The following is a 20,012-nucleotide window of genomic DNA, read 5'->3' on the forward strand; positions in this document are numbered from 1 at the left end:
TCTTTAGTCTTCATATTTTCCTAAACTCTCAAATCGTTCCACTTTTCAAGGGAGAAAAAAGTTTTCAATGTTTTTTCTTATTCAACAATTTGACTAGTTTTGTTTTCTTGAAATGTCACATCTTTGGTGTATTTCTACATATATTCCATATATGGGAATGTATTCTATATATTCTATTCTATGTAAATATGACTTTCAGTGAAACTAACTACAGATTGACATAGCATTTTGTCAATGTGTGCAAATTCTTTCATCCCCTATTACTGGCTGATTTGTTGTAGATTGAGAGATTGAAACACAAAGAGATATCACTTGTATTAGCTACACAATTAGAAATGATGCTGGGAACAGACTCTGCCTCCTGAATCCTGATCCAGTGCATTTTTCACTGGAAAACGGACAACTCGTGACATTCATGACCTAGTTCACATTAGCTATTGTCTAAATTTGATGGTGAAAACGGGACACAGTCTGTGGAAAACTACTATTGCCTGGTCTGTTACTAATTTAACACAAGAATTACTGGAATTTGTGTGTATTTCTGATCTATTTGGTAGGGCATGTTCTTATCTCAAGGTCAAGTTATAGAAAATAAAGTGCTTTGAAAACTTAAGATAATAATAGCATTAGTTTTATAGTCCTATAAAAACCAGTAGTGATTGGTGAATATGACGTTCATTGTGACCCCAAAGCTGACTTAGAAGCACAGAGAAGCCAATTAAGAGACTTGAAGCCCAAGGAAAATTATAGGAAGAAAATGATGACTATAACTATGACATTTTGTCCATATAAGTGGATAAGGCAATTAGAAGTAAGAAGGAAGAATGTTTTTAACAATCAAAATTACAAACAAATGAGGAGAAGGTGTTCCTAAATATTATGGGTGGGTAGTTTTAAATGTCAGTAAGTTTTCCTATAAACTCCTCCTGTGGAAAGTAATGGAGAATAGCTTAATGTCGGAGCAGATTTTTAAAAAAATAAACATCGACATTTTAAAGACCTAAACATCTTAAATGGAGTGACTACTAAAATGCAAAATTAGACTGAACAGAGGCATTTGGGAGATTATATATGAGTAGTATCCTAAGGCCAGATACTGAATGACTCAGAGACTCTGAGCAGTTTGCACTGACTCACATGTTTTGGAAAAAGGTGTCATCAAATCTCTGGTTCTGCCAGCATTTTTCCCTTTGTTCCACCTGCTAATGCCAAACAAATCTTGAAAGTCTGTGACTTTTTCAGCTCCAATTTGTAAGACTTTCCAAACCACCAGGAACAAGTGTAAGGTTTTGACTATATAGGCATTTCGTACATTTGAATAATACTCACTAACGTCAGAAATACAAGCCACATATGTAACCACAGAACATGTAGGAGGTGGGACTCGCACACAGAGCCTTGACAGGATAAGAATGGAAGAACCAAGACTGGGCTTGATTTGTCCAGGATGGAAGAAAGGAGCCTTCTTACGCCAATACTGCCTGAACGATGTTTCCTGAAGATATTTTAAATCAACAAATATTATCTGGTACCTGTACTAGGTGTAGGGAACTTACAGAGGGGATCTTTGTCCTCTGTCCTAGAAAGGCTCACAGCCCCCGAGGGAGACTAACATAGGAACTAATAAATGGAGCAGTTTGATGTATTGTTATACATATAAGAGCAACATTTGAGGGGAGCACAGAATAGTCAGCTTCTTACACCACTAGTATTGAGAGACCCTCACAAAGGGAGGCATTTGGCTGGGCCTTGAAGGATGGACTGAAGTTCTAAATATCAACGAAATAGCGAAAGCATTTCAACCAGAGGTAAGGACCACGTAAGGCAGAAAGAGATACTGGAGTACAGATGTTGGGGTATGTTCAGAGAATGGCGAAAAATCCAGTATAGCCACAGAATTGAGGAAGTAGAAAAAGATGAGATGGGAGTACGAGACACAAAGATAGGTCAGGTGGGTGTAGCTCTTTTGGTATGGTTTACATAATCTGTGTCTTGGAATTATCCCAGTCTCACGAATGTGTCTGACCTGGAAATTGTTATTTTTCTAAATCTGTGATTTGGTTTAGTGGCAAAGTGACAATTTGGGTGATGACTAACAATAGTCTAAGAACAGCTTGTAATCTATACCTGGCCCTGATCTCCTTTCCATTCTTTTATATTCTTGTGTTGCTTATAGTGCTAAGAACTTACAGTCCTGAGTTCTTGATAAACATCTGTTGAAAAATAACAATAATGAATCATATGCACGTGCACACACACATACAAACAAATGAAGAAACTGTCATTGCTTTTTGAACATTCAAATTTAACCGGTGTGTTGCTACTATAAAACACTTGAGTGTTGCTAGGAACATTCAAGGAGAAAAAAGATTTCTTTAACCCTTTGTTGTTTTCCCATAGGATTGAAAAAACGTACAAGGAAGGCCTTTGGAATACGGAAGAAAGAAAAGGACACTGATTCTACGTATGTATTTTGGGAGAGCGCCACTGCTCAGCTGCCGCTGGTTGTGAGCATGTGGAAATGCAGATCTGGTGCGGTCTGCTGTATATCAGAATAATGAACCCATTATTTGGCTAGAATCCCTGAAAGAAAGTTAGAAAATGGGAAAATTAATAGTTCTTTGGGCACAGGTGTAAATGAAGAGGGCTACATTTATTTCTCACCTTTAGCTTTTCATTCTGTACATTTCTAGCATGCTTAAATTTTATCACGAGGTGTTGAGCATTGCCCTGTGTCCTTGTCCTCCAAGAATTTATAATTCGTGGGATAAAATATCTATCATACAAATTGAAATATCTTTCATATAACTAAATGAGATAACCTATTTGAAATGCCTGCTATGGTACCTGGTACTTAATAAATACTCAGTAAATGACAGCAACTACTACTCTTATTATTACTAATACAAGTTAATATGTGGTAAGTTCCTTATGAGCAATTAAAAATGGAATTCCATGGGAATTTGAGGGTGGGAAAGCTCATATTTGGACAGATGATCAGTGAAGTTTCCGGGAGGGAGGAGCCTTGAGTTTGCCTTCAAGAAGCTGAGGACATGCATCTCATGCAGGCGGACCAGTCACGTAGGGATTCAGGACAAGACAAGTAGGGTAGTTTGTCTACCTGTCCTACAGGTAAAGGTGATAATGGGAGGCAAGCCCGGAAAGGAGATCAGGGCCAAACAGGAAGGGCTCTAGAAGCAGGCTGAGGAGTCTGGGCTTCCTTGCTTAGGCAGTGGGCAACCTTGAAGCGTTGAAGGCTTTTGAACCCAAGACAGTAAAGGATTAGGGGGAAGCTATTTTTTATCTAGATAGCCAAAGTTAAGTCTCTTGTTCTTACCTTTCCTTTGTACTTTTTCTCTTGGTAAATAATTATTTCATGGACATTACATTTACTCTAGTCTTGCAAATTTTTCTAAATGATTGAATTAAGAATATTTTTTCTGAGGATTGCATAATTTCCATTGTTTCTTAAGAAATTGCCATTTCCTGAACATTAAGTCCCAGAACAGGTGATGGTTCTTTCCCTGGAGTCGGAAGACCTGGGCTCTAGTCCCAGCATTGCCGATAGCTCCACACCTTGGGAATCATGCTTTCCTGTACTGGGCCTCAGTTTACACTAGATGGAATCTGATTTCCCTAAAGGGCCAGACACCGTACCAGTCTGTCTGCCAGCAACATCCGTTGTCACCTACAATGTGCCACGTGTTGTGTTGGACACCAGTAGACACATCACAGAAGAACATCATTAGCAGAAACCAAATCCATTTTTCTTTGAAGGCAGTGTGTAACTGACTATACATAATCTCTGGTGTGTGAAGAAAGTTAAAAAGGAAAAGAAAACTCCCTCAAAAGGGAAAAGAGGTCAAACACCCTCCCCAGGGCAGGCTGAGCTCATTTGCGAGTGGCCCAGGCACTGCTCTCTCATCGCCATTTCTAAAGGTATGGAAATAAGGACGTTACTCCTCAGGGCTTCGGCTGGATGCCCAATATATCTGAGGTCCTCTAACAAGACCTTTGCTTGTAGAATCCCAAGCATCTCTCCTGGACTTCTGTCATTTGAGTGCCCCAGATTACTTAGCAAATTAGCCATAAACTGGTCCCACCAGCAGCGATGGTCAAAGGACAAGGCATTTAGTGTAAGCCTTTGCTTTTCCTGAACCCCTGCTCTCTAATTGGGTCATATATCATTTTTGCGAAAGGCTGGGAAAACACTCTGCAGTTTGCCATCCCTGCAGCTTTAGGTGGGGCTAATGTTAGTCTGCTGTCATTGAAACCTTGTGGCTGCAAACTGTTTTCAGGGCTGTTGCAACTCTGTGAGGGTTGCCAAGCAACCTGCTAGGGTGGCGGCCAGCTCCAACTTCAGCTGATTGAACCTCCTTAGAGAGTGGGGTTAGGACCAGAACTTCCTGATTTGGTCATCATTACAGTGGCTGACAGAGAGAGGAAAGGAGAAAGCCTGTGCTAAGTGGAGGCCCTGGGCAGGGTATTGTGTATGCAGTGATATCCTTTTTAATCTTCACAGTCATTCAATAAGGTTAGGAGAAATATCTCAATTTTAGAGATGAAAAATCTGTGCCAAAAGGAATTAAGTAACTTGCTGAAGGCTACCCAAAAAATAAGACTCGGAGCCATTATTCTAGTCCAGAATGGAGTGCCTATTCTTTTATCACCCAGAAGAGAAAGAAGAGATGGGAAAATTATACTCAAGACCGGTACAAGGGTAAGAGAAAAGGCAGTAGTTGCGAGATGTAACTGACACTTTTCAGATGAAGGCAAAGGGTCCATGGTAGGTGATTAGTTTTAAAATAGAAGGTTGTGGTTAAAAAGAAAAAAAAAACATTTAAAAATAAAATATAAAACTTGATAAAAAGGGATTAGGAGATGAATTGAGAACACATGCCGAAGAGTCTGCCGCTCTAAAACCTCTCTACTCCCCATCCTAGGTCAGATTTTATAATAATTCTTATTCTAGATAACATTTAATAAGTATTTACTATGTTCTAGGCACCAGTCCAGGCTCTTCACTTATATTAACTCATTGAATCCTCTAATAGCCCTCTCGGGCACATGCTATTATCACGGCTACTTTGTAGATGAGGAAACTGAGACACAGAGGGTGCAGTGACTTGCCCAAAGTTATGCAGCTGGGAGATCTAAGTTGGGTGAACCCAGGCAGTGTGGCAGTAGAACCGGCGCTCTTGACTCTTGATTGTCATGGTTACTGCCACCATTCTAGGAAGCACCAGCCCCATTTTCATCAATGGATAAGACAAAGGATCAGAATAGGACACCAGAGCTGCTATGTACAATTACAGTTTTTCTGATTAAAAGTGTTGAAATGCCATCCCTATAGCTGCGATATATATGAGATCAAGTGGTCCCCTATTTAAGACCCCCTATCAATATGCCCATGTACGTAGACCAAGGGGACAACACCACACACAGCCAGGCTGATCTCCAGAGGCTTCTCTTTTCCACAAGGATCAGTGCCTGGATATATCCTACATAAAAATTGTTACAATCACCTCTCTCCCGATTCCTCCAGCAGGGGTTGAAATCCTAGGAAGAAATGCTCATTTTTGCAGTGTATAGATATGAAAGGGAAGCTGGTTTTGATGAGTGTGAGTTGGTACCTTTCCTCTGTGCTTTCCTACCTGGGCGGCCTGGGCATATCGTGGCCATGATAACCCACGGGATTTGACTTGCCTGTCTCATTCTCTCTGTGATGAGCATGTCTTCTTCATTATTTTTATCCCGTGATCCTCGCTAGCCTAGTGCCTGGCCCATTATAAGCACTCAATATTTGTTCAACGAATTATAGCTTTTATCAGCTGAGACTCTGTTTTAGATAATCCTTCTATTTTAGATAAAATTTCTTTGAACCAACTAATTCCCATAGCCAGAGAATGTCCGAAAACCCCGAGATTCCCGTTAACTCCCATAATCTTTCGACATCAGGGTCATCTCTGCCTCTCGTCCCTGTTTCACTGACTGGCCTCGACGTCCATGGAGACGCAGAATTCACCGGTTATGCAAATGATGCATTCCCATCGAGTGTTTTGTAATCAAAGTAGAATATTCTGCTCATTTCGAAGGGGGTGTTAGCGGGGAAGAAGAATCACATCTTGGAGCCCAGAGGGCGTCCCACCTACTCTCTGCATCTCTCTCTTTCTCTCGTGCGCTCTCTCTCCTCTGCCCCATCCTATGAAGCAATAAAGAATTTCCATACCTGGTCCCACCTCCTAAAGAATAGTTCCAACCACACCAATTTCTCAAGATTTCACAGTCCAGGCACTTATTAAGATTTTCTTCCAAACAGTGCAGATCCTCATCTAAGCATAATTCTGGTCTCCATGTTAATAGAATAACATTTTCTAGTTCCTTACAGAGTGAATTGAAATAGAAACTTATAGAGTTGCAGTGACTATCCTCTTGTTTCTCCCTTCCTCTGGCTCCTCCAGTTCAGTTTTCCAAAGTAACAATAATAATACCCTTCCTATGTTGATATAAAGTCTAATGTGGCAGCAGGTGGGCAATTTTGTGTTCCTTGTAAACAGACATCATGGAGGAGAAAAAAAATTACAAGAAATGAATATATTCTAATACTTAGTATGTATCAGGAACAATTATAAGTTCTTTACATACATTATCTTATTTAAACTGGCTTAAAGAGGTTAAGAATGTGTTCAAAGTCACAGAACTAATAAGTGGTGGAGTCTGGACCCCCAAATTCTTCCTACTCTAAAGCTTCGCTCCAAGCACTGCAGCATAGTGCCACTGTGGATTAACTACCCTGGACTTAGTCATCGGAGTGAGCCATTTAGCAAAACATTGCCCTCCTCTCATTTCCTGCTCTCCTATAATCAAAGGAGCAGTAAATATAGAAATATGGAAGAAAATATAGATTCTCAAAGTAAGTTGAAAAATACCATAGAAGTTCCTTCTTATAGGGGAAAATTCAAGAACACTCACGGGGGAAAAATGAGAGAGATGAAATCGGTTTACATTCCTTGTGGTTGTTTTAAATGGAGCCAGCTAGACTAGGACAGACAATGAATTCTTGTCTCAAATGTGCACCAAGACACTGCACCAGCAACTTGTACCTTTTAGACTTCAGTTTTTAATGAGAATCTCTCTCCCACACACACATACACGCACCCCACACTCGGCTGTCACTCAACCGATTTGTTTTGATTTTGTTTCCATTTGCCAGGCTTACAGGGGTGGGAATGTGGGAGAAGGGAGAGAGGTGGTTCGGGATTCTTCTTGTACTTTACTCTATGCAGCAAGAATGGTTCATTTTCCTAATAGCTACCAATTTCTCTTTGTTACAGAGGTTCACCAGATAGAGATGGAATTGTAAGTATTTAAATGACCATTTTTAGTAGGTTTGCACTTCAATATATGCTATGTTTAAGTTTCTTAAAGCCCCGTTTCTTTTCTTTCTTTTCTGTAGGGAAAAAAATAGCTTAAATGACTTTTGAGACCTCTCACTGTTGTAATTTTCTGTAGTAATTGCATGGGACATAAATGCAGTCTTGGTAAAATTCAACTTATTTATTGCATTCACCTAAAACCCTGCCCCCGAGTAAGCGAGCAAACCAGTCATCAATATGGTGGGTCCAAAGCCAGACAGTTCCTGCAGGGGCTGCTACCATCAACTGTTATTTCATTTCCAATTTAATGATATAAAAGCTCATTATGCGAGAATGTTTTCTCCAACAGAGGCCACAAAGTCATAATGGAGCTGAGATCCAATAAAAACAAAAGAAGCCCTTCCCTTGCGTAGCTGAGCTGCAGATAGATTTTCTCTATTAAATTCACAAGTAGGGAATGGTCTTGAAACCACTTATGCCTGAATTTACAGCCTGAAGGAGGGAAATGTGTCCACTGGGTTTAGATTTAACAGTAACTCTGACTCCTTGCTGGACGCCAGATTTCTTGCTTTTTCAGGAAGTCTGTGGTGCACAGGCCTGGATATAGCCGAGTTGGGCTTATGGGGTCTGCACCAACTTCTAAAACGACTTCCTTCAAATCTAAATCAGATGTCTATTCAGAAGGTTCAAAAGAACAGCTGTTACTGAAAAAAAAATGGACTCTCATTAGGCTCATTAGGCTGGAGTGGGAACTAAAATAAATCTGGTGGTTAAAAATATTTTTTTAAAATTCGCCCGTTACAGTATTATACCAAAATCGGGGTGTTAATTGCAGCTATAGTAGGAGTTTTTGTCCCACACTTGACTCGAGGTTCTTAGCTTTGGGGTGCTTTTTGCATTCATGTACTTCTCGCCATGAAATGTTAAGAAAATAGACTGAAATTGGTCAGACATTGGGTAACACTATAATCAAGGCTCTATTCAGCAGGGGAAAAAAAAGACCCAGAAGACTCAGCTTCTCCTCACCTCTTGCTTCTGGCTCAGAGCCCTCTCGTTAACTCTGTCTCAGGTACTCTCTGCTTCCGTGTCTTCTCTCTGCTTCTGTCTCTGTCCCCTCCCTGGGTTCTCTCGTCTCCTCCATTCTGAGTTTTGCAAGGCTCTGTTAGCTGTTCTCTGCTTTGTCTCCCTGCTGCTCCCAGGCTGGATTGCTATTTCTTGCTTCTCTCCCTCTGCCTCCCTCAGTCTTGTCCTTTGTTCTTTCTCTAAAGCTCCCCTTTCCTCCAGTTCGTTGTCTCAGAGGCCCCGTTGCTGCCTCAGTGTTCTCTGCTCTTCTAGGGATCACCAGTTAAAATCTCTGGTGGAATATGCACCTGGCGCCTGGTACAGCAGACGGCATGTAGCAGGCAGCTATGAGTATGCGCTGCATTAATGAGCCCAGCTGCGATTCCGCGGACCAGTCCACCCTGGGGCGGGACTTCACACCTGAGTTCCCCCAGTCCTCCTTTACCGCCTCCGTGCCCAGTCATGGAAAGCTATTAATGAGCAGTTGTGCCCTCTTTGCCACTTAATTGGAAATGCCATAAATATCATTGGTCATGATTACTAGGAAAGAGGAATTATTTAATTTTGGTTTCTCAGGAAATAATGCAGACCTGTTTGAAAAAGTCTACAATCAAAATAGATGCATTTTCTCAGAAACAAGGTGTACAGCTTCTTAGGTAATTGGAAATTATTAGCCAGCTGCTAGCTTTACCATTTGGAAATGTTCCCCAAGTTTACCCCGCTTACCTTGGCCACCAGATTTTGAGAACTCCTCATCATCCCTGTGCTACAGGCATCCAGTTTCTATTTGCATTTTGTCGTGGGAGATCTGGCCCCGATTTTCTTTCAAACTCAGACTGATTTCTTTAAGACCTTGTGTCTGTGGACCCAGTCCGTGTTTCTGTGGCTGATGTAGCTTCCAAATTATTGCCTTTGGCATGTCTGAAGTTGACCTTTATGGTGTCACTATGTGGTTCCACAAACTACAGGTGGTGGTGCACCCACTTAATGCTTGTAGACTACCTTGTCGGCACAGAGGCTACACGATAGGTTTAATGTACTGATGCTTATTTAGTTTCAGTTTCCCAAGATCCAGTGAAGCCCATCTTTGATGACAATGTTTTTGAGGGATAGTCTACAGAGACTTCGTGGCAGGGCTGCATGAGTGAAGGTGGGCTTGCCTTGCTCCCCACTGGCTGAATGCACCCATCCCTGGCAGAGCTGTCTGTCATGATGTCCAAGACTTCAGGCAGCTGTGTGTGATGTTGCATCCTAACCCAGAGACAAAGCACTTTGTGCAGGATACACTCTAACTTTTTCCTTAACAGTTCAGATTTCCTTCCACACATAGACTGGGAGCATTGGGGGTACAGCCATTGCTGTGAGGTGATCTCTGCTCATCCTGAACACGTGTGCTGGAAAGGGCCCAGCTTTGGAGCTGTCAGCTGTGTGTGCTGTATGTACGGATGACCCTCAGGAAGGCTTTGATCTAGGGGAAAATACGATGGAGCTAGACTTTCTGTACTTAGAAATACAACCATTTTTATTCAGTCTCTTCTGGTGTCTCACGGTGTCTGTTCTCTACCTGTAAATTAAGTGCTAGCTGAATGAGGACTAGACCCATATAATTCCTAGTGTCTGAGGGATGTGTCTTCCTCCTTCTCCCTTCTTCTCCTGGCCTAGCCATGCTGGCCTGCTGAATAGAGCCTCATTATGGGCCCCAAAGTCCACTCTTTGCTTAAGGAACCCTGCCGAGATTGGTAGGCCCTACAATTTGGCCTAGAAATTGTTTCTTCTATGGTATGTTTGCTGACTCCGTGTGATTCTTTATATGTGTCTTGAAGAACAAACAGATCCTTTAACAACTTTTTTCTACATGAAAACAATCAATTCCAGCAGCCCAGCCCACATGAACCACCCTACCATAACAAAGCAGAGTGTGCGCGTGAAGGAGGAAAAAAAGTTTCGGTAAGGAAACAGATTTTAGTTTAAAATTTCCAAGGGGTTGTAGAAACAGTGAGTAAAATCTCAATTTGAAATTTGGAAAAAACAGTAGCATTTATTTATTTTGTTTAAGAAGACTCTTTCCTAGATATTTCCGAATTACTTTTTGAATACCTGGGGCCAATTTCAAAATCAACCGTATAGACTACTTTGACATCCAAACATACTTTAAAGAGTAGTCAGGCAGAAAAGATGTGCATTTCCTTTATCTTAGACAAAGGACAGGGATTCAGATTTTAAAAAGAGTCCGTTATCTGTAAGAAAGGCTTGGATATAATATAAAATGTCACCACACAAATTGAATAGTCATTAGTTAAGATAAGCACTATCTCGGTAACATCTGGAATCTGGCAGGACCTTGGCCTGTGGGAACCAATGTACTTGACCACATGATGTCAAGTTAGGGAGGCTGATCCCAGCCCAGACTATGCAACAACTATAGCTGTGTTGTCAAATATGGCAGCCGCATGTGGCTATTTAAAATTCAGTTCGTCAGTCACACTTGCCACATTTCAAGTATGCCATAGCTACTTGTGACTAGTGGCTACCATATTGGACAGCAACATATAGAACATTTCCATCTTCACAGACAGTTCTACTGGACAGTGCTGTTCCATAGGATTATTTACAAAGTGAGTCAAGTCTACCTCGGTGACAAAAAGATAATATTTAGGTGGTACCTCATGTGTCTTTAATACTTCTCACCCAAGGAACACTACGTGGCCATGAACTGACCTTGGAAAAGAGGAGTATTCACAGTGGAAATTCAGAACTTTAATAAATGTGTAATTGAACACAATTGTTACTACATTTATTGATTTAGCCCATCATATTATCTGAGAGCAGATAATAAGCCTGAAATAAAGCCAAAGTAAAATACCTATTAAAACATGATTAATGTTGCTGGGAGCCTCAGTTATCTTTAAATAAGAGTCATATATTCAAGTTATAAAATTTACTTATTCAAGTTAAAAAAAGAATTTTTAAAAAGAAAGAAGTAAAAGAATACATAACTCCAACTCCAGGAGAAAAATCACTGTTTATGTGTTGGTAAATAGCCAATATTGCTTTTACTGTTAAGCCTCATTTTTAAATAATATTTCCCCACTTAACTTATATTCTTCCTTGCTTCTTCGATGTTTTCCAATTGAAAATCTGTAGAGCCATTGCCTTCACTATTACCACCATGAGCTGCACCTTGCTTAAGCAGTTAAACCAGGAGAATCATTTTTTCCTTGGGGTTTGACCAGAAGAACTTTAGCCAGGCCCTGGCCTAGCTTTAACTTCATAATTTCCGCTTGTAAAACCACATATATTTATAAGAATTCACTAGCACAAAGGACGCCAAATTGCCAGTTCATCTAATAAAGCCGTGCGTGTGTATGTGGGTTGAATATCTACCCAGAAGAATGTATTGTTATGAGTTGTTGTTTGTGTTTAGTATTTGTGTTTAAAATTTTCTTAGTTTAAAAGAAAAAATTGTTTCTAGGTTTTGCTTTCTCTTCATCTCAAGCTTCCACTGGTTTTCATGGAAACTGGGGAAGTTTCACTCAGCCCAGATCTAGAAAATTCAGAAACTTTTTTATCCATAATGTTGGATATATGTTGTCAGGAAGGAAACACACACACATATTCGTTCAGTGGAACACATAAGTTATCTTGATTGTGAAGGGCTTTGGTTATGGAGATGAGATTATCCTGGAAGCAAACTGTAAAACTTTGAAAATTAATTTGCCTAATCTCTTTGGTTTTTAGGTAACGATCCTTGTATTGAAGAATTGTTTATGAACTAAATAGTATATTAATAGTGATAGTGTACTGATCACAAAATTCATGAGTTTAGTTCTTTGGAATCAACTTAGTTCATTTGATTTCCCATTATTATAAGTTAAATATGTATATTGAATTTATTTTATATGCTTTCTAAGAAGGATTTGGAGAATTTTGCAAAGAAGACACACGCAAACAGAGTGGTAAAGTAGGAATTAAACAAGAAAGCAAATATGACAAAAAGAAAATAGGAACCATGCCCATTCCCCTGGGAGAGATTTTTTATTACTAGATGGTACGTTATTTAATGGGCCATGTCCTCAACTTCATAGCTTATATAGGTGCAGTGTTGACATGGCAGATTTTTAAAAGTAGAAAGAATATCACAGAAGCATTAATTCAATGAAGGCAATTCTGTGAGAAGGTTAAAATGATGTGGTCTGACAAAGTGTATAATCTTTGTCAGGAGCAGAACAAAGAGGAGGAGGGGCACGGGGCCTGTTCCTGGGTGCTGGTCTGTGGAGGCATGGCAGAGTTCTTGTACTCATAAATTCAGTGCAGTGGCAGTGTATAGGAAGAGGGAGGGCATGAACACTTTATCTGTTCCTCAAGCACTGTTCACCCTAACTAAGCTACTGCTAGTTCTTAGAATGCCCAGTCAACATTCAATAAGTATTAATCAACACTAATGGTTACTAGGATACCTCTAATTTGGTTTTCTAGTGATATACATACACAGAAAGCTTACTCCTCTTACCTGTTTGTCAAATTAGGTGTTAGCTGTCCACATTGTTGTTCAAGTGGCCTTTATTTGTGGTGTAAAATTAGAGGTCCTGTCCTCAAGCCTCATGCTTCACCATTTGATGTGTGTTGTTCGGAGATCGGCTAGTGCTCAGTGACATACATCGCTCTGTGTGCTACGTACAGGAATGTTGTTGAATGGACTCTCCATGACCCACTTGATTTGTGTTTTTGTCCTTTGCTCACAAAAAGTAGAGAATCCTAGCAATTTCTGTTTGGATGATGCCACATCATTGCTCAAGTGCTAGTGGCCATATATCATGATGGGACTGGGGACCAAAGAGAAGTTTACAAAGATCCAGAGAGAGTAATGCTGATATCCAGTCATCTTGCAGTGATGTGGGCTCATGAAGGCATAGGACGCATGGATGACAGAAATCCTCGTTAATCCTCGAATTCTATTTTAATAATTTGTTAAGAAAAGCCACTTGAAAAGAATATCAATACTATTTGTAATGCGTAGGAGCTGAGTTAACTAATATGAAGCTGATTTCCTTTATATTCTATCAGGAGGGAGTTAGGAAAGTTGAGTCAGTGTTAGAAAAGCTACGAGAAGATTACATAGAGACTGGTATGAAGACTTTGGACATGTTGGAACTAATTGTATGTGAGAGCAACGCAGAAGTTAAAATGTTTCCGTTTAAATACATATGTCTATATATAGTTACATGCCCTGAAGTTATAGAGGATTAAATTATAATGTAGATGCTTCTAATTCTTCAGTACTTGAATAAAATTTGAACCACTACTTGTTAATATCCCTGTGCTTAGGGATCCTACAGTCTTTTGTGAAATTAGTACGTAAGCTCTGGTATGCAGCGTGACGGCAGCTCAATTTACCACTCAGTTACACCAGTGTGGGTGCTTAATAGGCTGCTCTCATTTGTCTTTCCAGTGCTGGATTTTGATAGCTCTTGCTAAATACAGATAAGAGTGAAGCATTCTTTGTTCCTTTTTTTTCATTCAAATATTTCTCCTCTAAATGTATTTTCAAATTTATTACAGAAGAAAAGCAATGGGGCACCAAATGGATTTTATGCAGAAATTGATTGGGAAAGATACGTGAGTATCACAAGATTGTTTTTCTTTACTAAGTATTTCACAACTTGAAAACAAGTTGAGGCATTCTCATATTTATAATAGGACACAGAAATAAGTGAAACACTTTCCATCTCATTAGGAAGTGCCTGGCACAATTAGGGTGGTACAGGGATTAAGCACGAGAGACTCTTAGACCTGGGTTCAAGACCTGGCCCCTCCATGCATCAGTTGGGTGTGGCTTTGGGAGAGCTATTTGCTGACCAGCAGACGTGAAGTCTTTACAGCATTGTTTTGAGGATTCAATGAGCTAATTATTTGCCGAATATTTCAGTAGCTTGCGTAGCCTGTAATATGTGTTCAAAAAAGGCTTTTTCTACTATTAACTCCAGATGTTTCAGTCTTGGTTCTCTTTCTAATCAGCTTTAAGAATCCAAGGCAAGTCAATTAACCTCTGGGCCTTGGTTTCATAATATCTTAGTCTGTTTGGGTTGCTATAACAAGAGTACCATAAACTGAGTGCCTTATAATCAACAAACATTTATTTCTACGAGTTCTGTAGGCTTGGAAGTCCACGATCATGGTGCCAGCATGTTTGGTGTCCGGTGTGTGTCTGATTGAGGGCCCACTTTCTGGTTTGTAGGTTGCACCTTCTAGCTGTAACCTCACTGGGGTCTCACTAATCCCAATACGAGGGCTCTTCCCTTACAACCTAATCACTTCCCAACAGCCCCACCTCCTAACACCATCACCTTGGGGTGAGGATTTCAACATACGAATTTTGGGAGAACACAAACGTTCAGACCGTGGCACATAATTATTATAGCCTCATGGTACAGATTTTTCCCAGGTCAAGTGACAATCCCTTGTTGCTTCTCGAGGAGTGAGGATGAATCCCAGCTGAGACCTAAACTCTCCTCATAATTCCCCCAGAAACTGATTGGCATCATGAACACACACAGGACCACCACAATCACTCTTGGATCTCTAATCATATAAGACACGTAGACCATGTTCACATCAAAGGTCATTTCTACTGCCCGAATCCACAATCCCTGCACGATGCTTTCACACGTGTCCTGTTGATGACTGACCACCTTGACCTAACCTCCCCTTCCATAAAAGTTAAGCTTGACATTAAAGTGTTTTTGTTTATAACAAAGCATATTTGTTTATAAGAAGAATTTTATTTTGATAATAAATAATACTACCATTTATTGAATATTCACTATTTGTCAGTCATAATATTAAATGCTATGGACTCCTTGCTGCCTTAAGAAGCAAATACTACGTCATCTGCATTTTAGAGAAAGGAAAACTGAAGGTTAATTCTTCTTGCTTCCCACCCCTACACCCTAAAACATGTTTCTCTGCCAATCTCATTGCCTGGTCCTCTCACATCTGTTTCCCAGGACTGAGATCTTGATCTCTTTCACAGTTCAATTCTCTGAAATCTGTGACAGCCCCCATGTTACCCTAAATCCAAACTGTTCACAAATAATGTTATAAGGGAAGCTACTAGATATTAAGAAAGGGTGAGTTCTTTTCCCAAAATTAATTCTTTTTTACCTAGAAAGACTTTTGTTATATTTTGTAGGATTCCTTAGTACACAAGAATGGGATACTCTAAACAAACAAGAAGGATGATAATTAAAATACCAAATTTCTTACCAAGTACTACACCCTACCCCCCATCTAGCACACAACCCTAAACTCTGGTGCTCTCCTGGTCAACACTTGGGTGCTTAAATGAAGCATAACTACCCTCAAATTTGTTTAGTCTTAGAAACTAATCAGGACACATAGGAGTTGCTGCTGTAATTATACATTAGACACCATTTTCTCTAAGCAGTGAGAAGGATTTTATTCTTCATAGATTATATCATCACTCTTTTGGGAGGGAAGGAGAAAGAGGAGGGCAGGCCTCAGGGAGGATGTGACCTTTAAGCAAAGCCCTAAACTATAAGTGGGAGTTGACTGGCTTAACATTTGAGGGAAGAGCATTCCAGGCAGAGAGAATGGCATTTATGAGGACCCTGAAATGGGAAAAAGCTGTTGTATCCAAATCATAAAAGTTAACAACGGGAAGGAGGCCGTAGGGCTAAGGGGGGTCGGGGAAGAGAATCTCAGGCCTGAGACTGGAGAGGGCCAGCAGCCAGCTCACGCAGGGCCCTGTGGGCTGCACAGAGGCACTGAGCTTTTATTCTAAATGCAGTGAGAAGCCAGGGTTTTCAGCATGGAAGCGACCTCAAGAGACTTGTATTTTTAAAAAAAGTAACTTTGAGTGCTGGAGGCTGTGAGGGAGACCACAATAAATGGTGACTTTTCCGTGTCCCCCTTCTCTCTCCATGATCGCGGCACTTTTATTGCTTCAGTGACTCAAAAACCTCTCTCTCCAGCCCTGTCCTCTTCACCTCCAGGCCTATAACCTTGACTTCAAGAGGGCCAGCCCTTGAACTCTTCACCTTCCTCCCCTCTGAGGCATACGGGATAGTCTCAAAATTCCTGAGGTCAAGGCCCAGGTCTGTCATGTGCTGAGTGTGTTTCCTTGAGAAATGACATCTGATTTCTTTTAGTTTCCTCCTTGGTGGATGGTATAATTCTTTCCACATAAGATTGTTATGAAGGTTCAGTGAAATGGATTGTGGGTCACAATACTTACCATATAATAGGAACTCAAATATGATAATACTAATCCCCAAAATGCAAACTGTCTTTTTCCTAAAAATGTTGGTTGCCTGCTGTTACAATTAGTTCAGACAGGAGTACTCCCAGGATTTGAAGGTAGAAATCTTGGAGTCTTCTTGAACCTTCCTGCTCCTTTTCTCCTATGACTGATCTGTTACCAAGAATGAACAATTTGTCCTTCCACTCGTCCTTGATTCATTCCTTCCCAGCTCTGACAACTTGGTCCTTATTCTTAGCACATCTTACCTGAATTGATGCAAATATTTTGAATGAGTTTTCTTTTCTCCAGTTTCTCCGGCCCCAATCTATCCTGAAGCACACTTCCAAAACACCTTAGGATTCTGCTTTCAGCATGTGCTGCCCGTGTTGAGAAGCTGCAGAAGCTCAATCAAGCACAAACTCTTCCCCCAGCGCGTTGGCACCCGTGGTCTTGTTTCCCATGGTCTCCCGCCATCCAGCTTCCTTTCCAGTCATGTCATCTTTGTGGTCGCTTCTCCCTTTGCACCTCTGAATCATGCTGTGCGTTCCTGCCTTGGTCTCAGTACAGGCTCTTTCCCTCCACCGGTTCCCCTCCGTCCTCCCCAGCTGTCCTGAAAGGCGCATGCAACCCCTCACCCCCATTCTTTCAAACCTCACTAATTTCCTCTTCCTTCACACTCCAATCACTGATGTTTTGTGTTCTGTATGCTTTTTTTTTTCTTACAAAAATACATTTCAATTTTCCTGAGGACAAACAGTTTGCGTTTTGTATCCCCCTATGTTTCTCAGCAAAGTCCTTGGCTTATAGGAAATGTGTGATAAATTCTCTTTGAATGTTTTCTTTCATTGACAATTGATTCCTAGGTTATTTTCCTAATAGGAAGACTCTCCAAGTATCCTTAAGTAAATACCTAAACATACACTGCTTAGCCTTCATTTCTAAAAGTTAAAATCCTAGCCTCCTAAAATAAGAGACATGTCTATATCAGTAAGTAGAAAGAAAATTAATAACTCTTTGATCATTGTCAGGATGATAATTGCTTAATGTGCGCTTGCATTTTATAGAACTCACCTGAGCTGGATGAAGAAGGCTACAGCATCAGACCCGAGGAACCCGGCTATATCCTTTCTTTATTTTTTAAATTTTTATTTTCTCTCAGAAAACAGTATGATCCATTCAGGTTTCAAAAAGGTGCTGAAATTACCCATGCTTCCCAAGTCCGTTTGTCCTTAATGTTAGAGAAGAGTAAACAGCACAGAGAACAGCCTGATCACTAACAAGCAGGCATTTTGCTTTGATCTATTCATAGAAATGAGAGAGAAGAAAGAGAGAAATGTGCGGAAAAACAACCATGCAAATTGTGGGGACTGAGTTGTCTGATATGTCAGTGTCATTTATAGTGGCTGGAAAACAGCTCTGACTTATCCTTTCCCACAAATCATCTCTGGGCAGAGCGTGTCACACTCGGAAGCACTTAAAACTCATCCCAAATCATCCCTAGAGTGGCCTTCCTCTCTACGTAGACCAGTAAGCTCATGCAGGCTGGCCAGGATGGGTGCTGAGCATGACACGCCAACTGGCCACTGCAGCAAAAATGTAGACCTTATAACCATTGCTCCTTGAAACTCACCACCCTTAATCACGTTCTGAGGAAACACGCATACATTCTAACCCTCTCCTGCTTTACTTTTTTTATTTTTGTTGGGTTTTGCTTTGATGTTCTGCCATCGAAGGATACTTTTGCTGCCTCTCTGTTCAATCCCTCATCATTGCCTCCCAGTAGAAAAAAGAGTTATGTATCTTTAACTGTGTTCTACCTACCAAAGGAAAGCACTTTTATTCTTCGAGCGAATCAGAAGAGGAAGAAGAATCACACAAGAAATTTAATATCAAGATTAAGCCATTGCAGTCTAAAGACATTCTTAAGAATGCTGCCACTGTAGATGAGCTGAAGGCGTCGATAGGCAACATTGCGCTTTCCCCGTCACCAGTGGTGAGTGGTTTTTATATGAAGCTTTGGCAAGGCTGGACAGAGAGCTGTGCTCTGCCCGTAGGCAGTAAGTAGAGCAGAAACTCCTTACACTGAAGGCTGCGCATGGCCCCCGTTTACCCACTCCATAAACCCTACACGGCCCATGCCAGCTTTAGAAAGTCGTGCTGGTTTTATACCGCGGTTCTTGTGCTTTTCAAAATGGTGAAAATGCTTGGGACCACATTTCTTTTTGACTTACTTTCCTGCAAGCATTTTAAAAGAAGAAAAAACATAACAAAAAGATTATTCGGACTTACTTCTGAAGCAATTAAAAACAACATGAAGTTTACATATTTACCAATAGTGATTTTTAAAAACATATCTTAAGTGTCCTTTTTAATGATATAACACATAGAAACTCATGGGAAGAAAACCAAAGAAAATGCTTTTCTTAAAAAAAAAAAAAAAACGCTTTTCATTGCTATACTCCAAAAAGAAATATTTGTCTAATATCATAGATCATAGTCTAAAAAGATATTAAGCCTCATAATCTTAATTATATTTTATTATCAAATTATCATAAATACTCTGATCTTTAGGCACCTAAAATACAGATATGCCTGATATATGTTATTCAAATTGGTATTTTTCTACAATTTGCTCTTCCTTCCCCCAGTTCCCATCTACTAAATTTCTTCAGTTGCTGAATTCTGAGTTCCAGCATTTACAGTATTTTCTCCCCGTGCTGTGTGATAAATGCTACAATTTTGTTTTCTAAAAATAGCTGTGCAGAGCAGATGAAAGCTCTCAAACTAACAGCTAATAAGTATGTTCTTGGCATCTTCTTCAGAGAGATGTGACCTCCCCACAGCATTCCCCATGAATGAGCTAGTTAATAAATGCTGAACCATTTTTGAGATGCTTCTGGAAATATTTCAGCTAACCCCTCTAAAGGAGTTGTAATCATCTATCCTTCGAGAATAAATGTTTGCCGGTCTGGGATGAATAAAATCTATAATGACGACTTCTTGAGTGCTTAGTGCTTATAATGGCCTTTATCACTACTGTTAGTGACAAATAAAATGATTGCTAAGTAATCAACCACAGCAAATGGTATTTCAGGTAATTTTTAATCATATACTCACTTGCCATCTTAAGATGTCTTCCTGAAAAGGGAAGCATGAAATACATTAGTTTTGCTTCCCTTCCGCAGAGGGAGGTACAGATTTTGGACTCACATATTGGTCTGTAATACCAGTGATTTCTATGTAATGGGGGCATTTAAATGCACACACTTTCACTTTTCAGCTGACATCTTTCAGATCATTTTTCACTTACCGAA

The 20,012-nt window shown here is 40.3% G+C and overlaps 1 protein-coding gene across 1 annotated transcript in view; it reads left to right on the forward strand.

Annotated features, from left to right (window-relative positions):
* Positions 1 to 20,012, forward strand: part of SGIP1 (SH3GL interacting endocytic adaptor 1) — a 195,904-nt gene that overhangs the window by 80,524 nt on the left and 95,368 nt on the right. The window contains exons 2-6 of the mRNA XM_058538246.1: positions 2,401 to 2,464; positions 7,335 to 7,359; positions 13,998 to 14,054; positions 17,763 to 17,817; positions 18,516 to 18,691. Coding sequence (XP_058394229.1) covers positions 2,401 to 2,464; positions 7,335 to 7,359; positions 13,998 to 14,054; positions 17,763 to 17,817; positions 18,516 to 18,691 — 377 coding nt within the window. The remainder of the gene's footprint in view (positions 1 to 2,400; positions 2,465 to 7,334; positions 7,360 to 13,997; positions 14,055 to 17,762; positions 17,818 to 18,515; positions 18,692 to 20,012) is intronic.

This window comes from Diceros bicornis, chromosome 4 (assembly GCF_020826845.1).
Source record: "Diceros bicornis minor isolate mBicDic1 chromosome 4, mDicBic1.mat.cur, whole genome shotgun sequence".
Classification (NCBI taxonomy): domain Eukaryota; kingdom Metazoa; phylum Chordata; class Mammalia; order Perissodactyla; family Rhinocerotidae; genus Diceros; species Diceros bicornis.